The sequence below is a fragment of the Netta rufina genome (genome assembly GCF_964035555.1).
Source record: "Netta rufina genome assembly, chromosome: Z".
Classification (NCBI taxonomy): Eukaryota; Metazoa; Chordata; class Aves; order Anseriformes; family Anatidae; genus Netta; species Netta rufina.
This window is the reverse complement of record NC_140126.1, coordinates 26,615,508-26,626,760: the sequence shown is the minus strand read 5'-3', so window position 1 is coordinate 26,626,760 and position 11,253 is coordinate 26,615,508. Positions and strand designations below refer to the sequence as shown.

Sequence of the window (11,253 nt, the reverse complement as noted above, 5' to 3'; positions counted from 1 at the left end):
AGTGTTCCTTGGCCAGGCAAGAAAAATTCAATAATTAAAAAATATTTTTTTTTGCATACATGTTTGTGAAAAATGGTCGTTATTAAAATTCAGCGATCTATCTATGATTTGAGGAATTCAAACCAATGAATGGTATTAACTTTCCACCAACTTTAACTGAACCCATACTTTTTTACAGTACTCTATCATGCTATTGCTTATGATATTATCCTTGTTGGGGAGTAGACAGAATATATATTAAGAGAGATAATGGAATTGTCCCATGCAGGGCATCCACTACACCACTTTAAGATACCAGGTGAGAATAAGTTTTAAAGTCTATCCCTAGGGACCAATACTTGCATAGTATCTAAAAATTTCTCAGTGTTGGTCTAATACCAGTTCTTTACACTGTAAACTTCAAAACTGTGGGAAAATAAAAAAAAAAAAAACTCTTCAAACATTTTGCAGGCAGTTTATCTCTGTCCAAAAACTCTTGCTTCAGCTGATTCAAGATAACAAGCTTGTAAAACAGCAGCTGAAGCAGAAAGAACAGAGACTCATCACATGCACATCATATGCTCAGTGGCTTACAGTAAAAAACAACTCATGCATGAATTTGTAGACACATATAGATGGGTCAGGCAGCTGACAAGCTAACTTTCACTTATTAAGCTGTGAGAACCATCCTGATCTATTTTTCCTGTAGTTCATAGGTGTCCAGTGAGAGCCAGGCATTCTTAGGGGTATTACAGTAACTAATGGTATTGCTACTTTAATATGAAATGGAGTGGATACAACACAGGATTGTTGTGCAAAGCTGAGCTGCCTCTGCCTAGGGATGTCAAATGAAACCATTCAGTGTTAAGAATGTTTCCCATTAAGAGAAAAAATAGGGTTGTGTTTGTTATGCCTGTAAAATGTGCAGAAAGTACTACCCATACGTGCTATTCTGCACCCACATCAAGGCAAAATTTATTCCCCAGAGTAACATGATATCAGGTTGACTTTCATTTCAAATAAGATCAATGGTTACCACCACAATGGTAATCACCATAATGGTTATCACCTAAGAGACAGAGGTGAGTGGAAGCAGGTTCCTGTGCAGTGCAGCAGGCAAACCCAGCAGGTGAGCCCTGGTGTCTTCTACACCACTGATGGGCTCTGGGACCCCAGCTGCCCTGAGTTGGAGGACCATCACTGCAGGAATGATAAACTCCCAGTTACCCCTGAACTTGTGCAGGATTTGGTGGTCCACCTGGAAGCGTACAGGTCCATGGGGCCTTGGATGTGTACAAGTCCATGGGATTCATCCCAGGCTACTCAGGGAACTGGCAGATGTCATCAAAGGAATTCTCTTAATTATGTTTCAACATTCTTGGGAATCCAGAGAAGTCCAAGATGACTGAAAGCTGGAAAATGTGGTCCTGGTTTTGAAGAAGGACAAGAAAAAAGATTCTGGCGATTACAGGCTGTTCCGTCTCACTTCCATGCCTGATAAAATCATGGAGAAGATTATTCTGGGAGTCACTGAAAAACACCTAAAGGACAATGCAGTCATTGGTCAGATCCAACACAGCTTCTCTAGCAGAAGGTCATGTCTAATAAGTTTAATTTCATTCTACAAGATCATCCAGCTAGTTGGCCAAAGGAAGCCAGCCAATGTAATCTTTCTGGATTTCAGTAAACCTTTCGATACTGTCTCTCACAGTATCTTTCTGGATGAAATGACCAGAATACCAGATAAAAGCATAATAAGATGGGTGAAAAATTAATTGGCTGACAGGCCGGGTGCACAGATTTCTTGTAAATGGGGTTACATCAGGCTGGTGACCTGTCACTTGTGGCATTCCCCAGGGCTACATTTTAGGACCAGTCCTCTTCAATGTTTTCATTTTGGATGAAAATTTGGACTCCATGTCTATGGGGAAAACAAAAAAAGCAAGAAATGGAAAAATGTGGGAAAAAAAAAAAGCAGTCCTTCCAGGAGCACAACAGGCCAGAGTTTTCAGTGTGGCTAACAGAAGAGGTTTATGCTTCCCAGCAGAGCACAAACCCAGCATGGGGAGAAATCACCTGATCTTAAGCACTTCATTATTACTAGATGGTGCAAGTTAGGGCAGTCCCCAACCTGCTATACATTGCATGTGAAGCTAAGCACTGCTTCACAAAGCTGCTTCAGATTCTCTGACATCTATCTGATTTCATATGTCAGCAAGATCATGGCAAGCCTTTTGTAGATTCATCTTAGCTGAATCCAGTAGCTATAACTGTGTATTTGAAGATACAATACATAGATATCCAAGTAGATGTGATGTTAGTGAGATACTTTCTTTTTTCTTTCTCAAGTAAAATCACTGGCAGCCTTGTTTTTATGAAATAACCTGTCATGGTGAAACAAAAGAGGTTATAAACGGTTATAAATGCTGTACTTCAGATCTCTTAGCAGCAGTAAGTCCACTTTGCGCTGGGGCAATTAGCTGCAAGTGGCACTGGAGAGGCAACTCCCATCTATACCAAAAGTGCTATGATGAAAGCCTTAACGTTACTGATAAGATGACTTTTGCTGAAACAGCACTCTTCCAGGAGCAGAATAATGACAGAAATAGTTTCCATGTGAGCACCTCTCTTCAATCTTGTTATGCCTATCTTAGTAGAGAACACAGCTCACCAGAGCCTGTGCTCTTTGAAAAGAATATCCCAAATTCAACCCTGTGCCATTACTTTGTTATGTGATGACTATCTCAGATGAGAAGTTGTTGCATTTTTTGAAAGCTGGCATTTTAGAAGTTACACCCAGCATGCAATATATTCAGAGTTAAATAAGGCATTTTTAGGCATTCCTGTAATGGGAAGTAAAACAGATAAGTGCCTGGAATGGAAAAGGCTCATCTTTTCCTCTAAGAAAAGTTAAAATTACTGTTTAAATATAATCTGCAGGGAAATCTGGCTGAACTTCATTTTCACTTTTGCTTCTAAATTCCTCCTAAAGAAAATTCTGTTGAGTAATCAACTCAGATGTAAAACTCCTTATTGTCATGCAGCTACAACATCACAGTTCATAGTTTTTAACCTGGCTTACTTATAGAGTTTTACATAGACTCTACATTAATATTTGCTTCCATGATATAATGTTGATTTAGTTTTTGTTTGTTTGTTTTGTATTTCTTATTTGTTTTTTAAAGTCTGTACTTTGACTTAACTTCAACCTCCCCTTGGTTTTGTGAAATATGTTCCATATATTGCCTTGCTGGTGGGCACTTGTGTTAATTCCCAGTGTAATATGTTAGAAGGTTTGGAAATGAGATACTTGCATATAAATGTCTCCACATTAAAGATGTTTAGACATAGGACAGCATGTACAGCTTTTATTCAAATTCCCACATTCATGAGACCGTACCAGTTAACAAAAGCATTCTTGAAAAAAAAAATTCATTGAGCAACAATATGCCCAAACATAAAGTGAATCAAAGACAGAAAACCCTTTCCCAGTGGTAAACCATGTTTAATAACAGCACAATTCTCAGTAAATTAAGGATACTGTATCTGAAGAAGCACAGCTGTCCATTAAACAAACTCCCACAAGTTCATTGTTCATCTGAAGCTAAAGTGCTGTAACATTCTTCTGAAGTCCTCAGAAGCAGATATAAAAAGTGCAAATTCCAGCATATGAGATGAGGAGCTCTCACAGACTCACACTCCCACTGTCTCCAGAATATGTGGCAGTTGACAAGTACGCAGCCTCAGTTTGAGGGCTATTGTCATCTCCTTAGAAAAAGAAGAAAAACCATTACTTTTAAAATCTACAATAATACAAGCAAATAAATCACCTGATTTTAACAACTGAGTGATAAACACTGAGGACCCTACCATAATTACATGCTAGCTCTGGGTATGCTGAAGTACAGCGACTCCTTAAAGCTGCTGTTAACTCCAAAGATATCCTGTTGCAATCATTTTAGAGGGAAGAACTCTCTCTAACCTGTGACCCAAATTCTGAATTTTCTATTATGTCAAAACTATCACTGACAATCAGTCATGCAAATGAAATAACAAAACTGAAATCTGGTTAGACAGCATCCATGGGAATGCTTGTTAGTAAAATCTGTGCAGCTGAAGAAATGTTTGCAGAACTGGGATTTCAGTGATGAGGTAAAACAGTCTGGGTCTTCAGTGCTGGTACAGCTCAAGCTGTAAGTTAAAATGATAACATGAACAATCCTTGTTCCTGTAACCAAGGCCATGTGGGTCATTTCCAAGGCTCTCTGGTAAAGTATCTGTGGCTTTTGTGCTTCAACTGCATACTCATCATGGAAAAAAGGTTCTTTCCAGTGTTTCTTAAAAATATATGGTGCTGAGAAATATAAATGTTTGTGCAACACGCAGTAAGTCATATGACAAAGATTTTCGGTCATTAAAATGAAGAAGTAAAACAAAACCACAAAAAGCAGCTACCTCTCCTTTAATTTCTTCATTTCAGTAAGTGCTAAGAGGAGACCAATGCTTACAAAGCAAAAAAAAAAAAAAAAACAACAAAAAAAAAACTACAACAGTAACACAAAAAGCCACAGAAAGCCAGTCTGTGTTCAGACAACATGCACTGAAATTATGTCTGGGCATGCACGAGAGCTGTCCTCCAAAACTCTGCCAGCCTAGAGCTTACATTCATTTGCACATGGCCTGGTTCCACTGTAGTTTCACACCACCACACGGAAAGTGAAAAAGGGCCTTTGACTTCAGCAAGTCATAATTTGTGAACAGGTGAAAGTGCTTTTCTGAAAGTGTCATTTTCTGTATGAGATCTACTGATGCTGGTGGGTGGGATGGCTAGGGGCGAAAGGCATGCACCATGATTGAAGGTGAAGTGGAAGTCAGTGAAGATGTCATTCTCCATCTCCAATTCCCAGTTTTTATTTCTCCTACAAAGTTTTCTTTTTAACCTGGTGACTTTCCAATTTTATTTTATTTTATTTTATTTTATTTTATTTTATTTTATTTTATTTTATTTTATTTTATTTTATTTTATTTTATTTTATTTTATTTTATTTTATTTTTAGTAACGAGAAACAAGAGTGGCTTCTCAAGTAAATCCTGTTATTGGAAAAGCCCAAACCTCTCTGTGTGTCCAGAAACCACTTCGTGTTATTTCCTCAGGTCCTCTATCAGATGTATCACAGTTTTGCTCCTTACACAGTGGTAGGGTAGTCATTTGTCTTCCTGGAGTGTATCAGGAAGGCTTGGGGCAGTCCTAAATAGACATCCCTGGCGGTTGCAGCAAGGAATTACATCTGTACCCGGTATCACTGTACCTGACAGTGACCACAGCCTCTCTCCTGACAATAAAATAATCTATCAGATTTCAAAATTTATAGTTAATAAATGTGATTTATATATGCAGGTGTTTTAAGAGCTTTCTTATATTGCTTTACAGATTTCTTTTTCTCTTTTATTTTTTTTCACCAGTTCAGTGTTAGTACAAGATAGTCACATGCATCCTGATGCTATTAGAAATTACCTTTCCTTTGCCATGTAATAATTCCTGGGTGTCTAGCAAAGTCACATACTGAGATGAGAAGTGGCTCAGAAGATCATCTAATGCTCCAGAGAAATCAGATGTCATTTTATTTACTGACAAAACTTGTGGCTTGAGCCAAAAGCATAACAGACAATTGCTACAAAAAAGCTTTATGCCTTCCAAAACAACCAGCTTTCCCTGTGCATCATACCCAGCTGAGAATACTGGAACAGCAATTATTGTACAGGGGTGTGCATGGCTACATATGCAAGCTATCAGCAGCAGGCAATAAACATTCATTATTTTTATATAGAATGTGAGAAGGTCATTAAATTAGATTTATAATGTAAAGAGTATTGATAGTAGAGTTTTTGTTGTTGTTGGTTTTTTTTTGTTTTTTTTTTTTAAAAAAGTTTAAATTCAAAACTAGCCTCTATTTTGATGTCACATTATTTAAGTTGCAGTCTATAGATTTACATAGCTCTTACCTGTAAGGAAGAAAAAGCTGTAAGCATAAACATAAGAACATATGACTTACTGTTCTCATCTGTCAGGCTAGGGTTCAGTTTTCCTGTCTGTTGAAGTAAATGTAAACACATTTGTAAACAAAAAAAAAAAAACCTTAAACATTTCAAATGGATGAAAAAAATATGTATCAGCAAACTATGTTTTTATAGCCCTCCTCACCCAAGACAGAACTTGCTTGTATCCTTTACAAAACTGTAGATGTTCAAATAAAAATATACATCCATACACCTTGTCTCACTTAAGCAAAAGGTGAGAAAAATAAAGCCCAACTCATATAAGACAAGATCTCATTTTGGAACAGAGTTCCTCTAGAAAGAAAACATGGTCAAAGTCCAAGAAGCATTCCCAGGGTTATTAAAACTTCCAATTTCATTCACAGGAAAATAAAAAAATAAGAGAAAAATCCACTGTCTGAAGTAAAATGTACCTTTTTTTTGGCATGGCATTTCTTGAATGATTTTCTCTTTTGAAAGATTATTAAGGCAGAGAGAAGGACTGTTACTATCACACACGTGGCGATGATAAATAAGATCAGGGATTTTTGTCCACTATACAGTGTACTCAATAAAGCTGTCAAAATAAATAAATAAACAAACATGAAAAGAAAGTAAATTCATAACTTACAAAACAGGAATAGTTTATAAAGTTACCAATTCTGATTCTCCAAAGTCTTACTCTGACTGAACATAGGATTCTTAACATGTATCAAAATGTGGTGTTCAACATTTTATGGATACTTTATTCTGCAATATTGCTATAAGAAGCTCTGAAATACATCTTTCATTTTCATGGCATTTGAGCAAGCACTACTGCAATTTAGCTATACCCTATTTGAAGAATGATTAATTAGAAGTCTAGATCAGGAAAGATAGCCATGAAGATTAAAGAAATTAATGAGCAAAATAATGGGAGCCACCCTAAAACTAAAATACAGCAGAAAATGACTGGCTGTCTTTTGTGATGTGAGCTCATCTAGGTTTCAAAGACATAAATAACACTAACTTGTTTCCTTTCCAGATCATCAGTATTACATTGCTTGCTAGAATCAAATTCTAGTGATGGATAATAGGTCATTATGTATATAGCAAAGCACATGATCGTTTTCAACACTCCCTCTCTCTCTCATACAAGTTCAAGGTGATATGAACCTAAAGTGGAAAAGTGAGCTGAAGTTTCTTCATTCACTTCTTTATTCCAAAAAATGCAGCTGTAGTTCTCACTCATGTTTGGCTTGAATGTGAGGATGCTGGTGACATTGTAGAGGCCATCTGTAGTCAGCGTGTAGGTGGTGTTTGCAGACCCAGTGAGGCTGATGTTCTTCTCATTTTGCCAGAATACCTCCGCCAGAGGAAAGCCTTCTGACTGGCATATAAAAACAAACTTTGCTTCATCCCCTTTTCTCATCACTTGAGTGTTTATTATCCTGTAAGATGCTGCATAAGAACAAGTGGTGTGAAACTATTTTATGCAATGATATTAATTTTCCCACTTCACTTTCCCACCTTCCCTTTATTGTCATACTATATCTGTGTCTGTAACTGAAATGACAAAGGAAATTTTGTAGAACAACTCAGTAGTATCAGTTCAATCCTTCTCAGGCCCAGAGTGACAGGGCTTACTCCACTACTCTATCCAAGGCAGCAAATAACACTGAATTTGTATTTCATTAGCACAGAAGAAATAAGCGAAATCTCATGGGGCCCTATTTCCCCATCCTGAATACACAAAATAGTAGTTGTAGTACAAAAGAAATCATTCAGACCACTTTAAGAAAAAGGTTGTTTTTACTGTTTGTGCTTCCATGCTTTATAAACAAGCATATTTTCAGCATATGAGAACTTTGAATTTCTGTAAGATCAATTCAGGCCTTAAAAATGTCTGTGTCTGTTTTTGTGCTTGACAATGTTTGTTATTTGATTGCTTGAATGGGAAATAAATGCTGCCTCATACCACACAGACATACAGCAATTGGTGGGAAATGCCAGAGGCCTTTTGAAGGACTGCTCTGCAATGCTATCCAGTCATGTATGGATTTATTACTAATGTCCTTTTGGCTTTGACAAACACACAAAATCACATGTCCTTGTTCCTGGAGCCGCAGGCACTGTGGGAATTCCTAGACACTTGGGTATTTGCAGCAGGGCTCATAGGTGAACTAAAGCACATCTGAAAAATGCTTGGGAATGGCCAGAGGTGGCTTGACAGGGCAGTGGGGTGAGGGGATCACAGAATAGGGCATAGAGATAGATGGAGAGGCCCTCAGAGAAGCTCAGCTGCCATTGAACTAAAGGCTAGCTGTCACTGAGACAAGTGCTTTGGTGCACCTGGGAGCTGAGCACAGTATCTTGGTGAGAGGCTTAGCCATGAATTCCTGCCATTTCTTGATTTCCTGCTAGTCTGTAGGAATTTAGTTGAGACATCTCAAATGAGTATGCACGCGCTGTCTTTCAACTGCTGTCTTTCAACTACTAACCTGTTACTTCCAAAGTAATGTACTTGTAGTCAGCGCCCTGGTAGTCAATAAGACAAAGGTATGATCCCGCATCTGTGATCTTGACGCTGGTGATTTGAAGAATAGCTCGTCCTGATTTCAATTCGTCATGTAACAGTGCTGCTCTTCCCATGTAATCGTGATGCTGAGATGGAGGGAGTGCTTTCCCCTTGTGAAGTGCATACACATCTCTTGATTCTGACTGACCTTGCCTCTTCTGCTCCCAGACAACACTTAAGAGTCCCAGGTTCAACGAGCCGTTCACAGGGAATCTGCATTCCATGGTCACATTGCTCCCAAATGCAGCAACGTACAGCTGCTGAGGAACTTCAACTGTAAATAAACCTAAGGTAGGAAAAGAAAACAGGTTTTGTTTGCTGTACATTCTGATTTTTTTTTAAGCTTGGGCAAGCAGTTTTCATACAGTTGGGCATATAGTCACTAGTTTGAAAGTTTTAAACATTTTTGTTCCTATTCACACTAGCATTTTTACCATGTCAGTTGTATCTATAGAAAAGCAACTCCATTCTCTACTGCTTACAGAGTCTGAAGGATAAGGATAAGAAAAGCTTTTTTTTTTTTTTTTTCCACATTTTAGAATTAATTTAAGGCTGAGTCAGTGATTACACACTAAGCATTTTTCTGAAATTAAATCTGTATCTGTATGTTCTTGTAAGTCCTTATAAAAGTGACAATTAATTATTTAAACACTAAGCTTAGTTTTGTTACTCATTAAAAAGTGAAAATCCAGTATAACTCCTGAGAAACACATACATTTGCATGGGGTAAGTAAGTGTAACATGCAAGAATTGCTACGCAGAAACTGTGGTCTTCCACAAGCGTGAGACCACGTGAATATCATTTGATCCCATGCAACCTTAGAAATGTACAACAGTATTACAAAAACATGCCAAAACAATCTTCCTAGCTGTTCACCAAACCTGAAATTCATATTGTTATGAATTGTTTATCATTTTGAAGTGTACTTGATAAAAGAAAGCTATTTATAATCAATTCCATATACCTTGTTACTACCTTCTATATTGGATTTACCAGATATTGGTATATTTAATTCAGAAACACTTGGTCATACTGACAGTGACATTCAAAAGAGAAGTTCATGCACCTGCTCATGCATTTATTGATTTTTAATCATCTGTTTGTGAAATACTTACAGAGAAAGCTTCAATTCCTTTTAGCAATGCTTATTCATTTTAATACAACAATATTTAATACAGTCGATACACTGTTTAATACAACAGAAAAATCATATAAAGAATTGCCAAGCTTTACCCATTTTAAATTGTTATTTGTCATTTTGTGTCTGCACAGAACGTATGAGTTCACTAACCTAAGTGAAGTTAAATAAGGAGTATACATGTACATTGCCATGTATCTGTCTCAAGATGATTAGAAAGAAAAAGAAAGAAGAAGACTTATCCCTAGTAATTATAATAATACCGATTTTTTTATTGAATACAAAGTGTGCAGATGGGGAACAGAGCTGTCTCTTGTTGATTACAGCTGGCCTCAGGCTGGGAACCTGCAGCTCTCTTCTTGCAATTCCCCATTTTGCACTGCCACATCACCAGGAATCCACTTCACTTCAAAAGGAATCCAGTTTACTCTGCAAACTCCTTTGTGCACAGTGGCCACCCAGGGGACAGGTACAGAATTATTGCAATTTTATATGCAGTGCTCCTCAGTTATTTTTCTCCCTCCGTGGTCCCCTTGTGGGTTTTAGTCAAGCTGCTCCTGCTACAGGGACAGATGAATAAGGTTGTTGTAGTTTGCAATTGGCTTAAGATGTTTTCTTGTTATCTTTCTCACAGCCATGTAATTCAGGACACCCGCTGCCAACACACCATGCTTCCAAGAAGCATGATCATGGAAAGTGATGGACATTTGTCCTGTGCTCAGTGCTTACCCAATGCCTTCTATGAGGCATTGCAAAGCAGAGGCTCCGGATGCCACCAGCCATTCACATAGTTATTGCTGGAGGTGTTGCATCCCACACTCTGAGGGGTCAACGGTGTCACCACATTGGTCCTAGAGATGAGATTGGAAGGCAGTCTAGTTCCTCTCACCTGAAACCACCCAGAGCTGCATTTCCAGCAACAGCAGTGTCAGGATTTGGAACATTTTCTCAGGTGGATCTGAAATAAAAGAATTGCAGCTTTACAACAGCTACCTTCTCTTGCAGAGAACTAGAATGCTGCCACTAAAAGCCTTTCAACCCTTCAGAGCACCTCACAGCTATTAAAAACAAAACAAAACAAAACAAACAAACAAAAAAAACAACCTACCACTAGAAAAAAGGAAAATCCTGATTAAAATAACCCATTCTCGCACACAGAATACGAACCACTGAGTTATATCAGTGAAGGGAGAAAAAACACTTCTACAACTTTATCCTTGAGATTTTCAAAATATCTGGATCTTGCAAACAGACTTAAATAATCTGATGGGGTAGAACTTTTACAACAGCTTCATGAGCTTCACATAGATTCTGTACCTATGAATAATAGAAGCAATTGCATTTGGCTTCTCACATGTCAGGGCATTATAAACACACACAAGCAGACTTATTTAACTGCCTGTACTAATTCATGATCTAGCTTACAGATCACCTGATCTAGCTTAAAAAAAGATCACTGATCCTGATTTTGTTTCATCTCTGTTTCGCATACTTCATTGAGTATACCTGTTATCTGGGTTTGTTATCTGAGTTCTTTAACCT

General features: G+C 37.8%; 1 protein-coding gene across 1 annotated transcript; it reads right to left on the bottom strand.

Annotated features, from left to right (window-relative positions):
- Positions 1–5,967: 5,967 nt before the first annotated feature.
- On the bottom strand, positions 5,968–10,655 carry LOC311221284 (programmed cell death 1 ligand 2-like; the record flags this gene model as incomplete). Its single annotated transcript, XM_084305151.1, has 5 exons — positions 5,968–5,982; positions 6,450–6,592; positions 7,171–7,455; positions 8,496–8,858; positions 10,601–10,655. The coding sequence occupies 5 exons, from the start codon at positions 10,653–10,655 to the stop codon at positions 5,968–5,970; spliced, it is 861 nt and encodes a 286-aa protein (XP_084161277.1).
- Between the last annotated feature and the right edge of the window lie 598 nt (positions 10,656–11,253).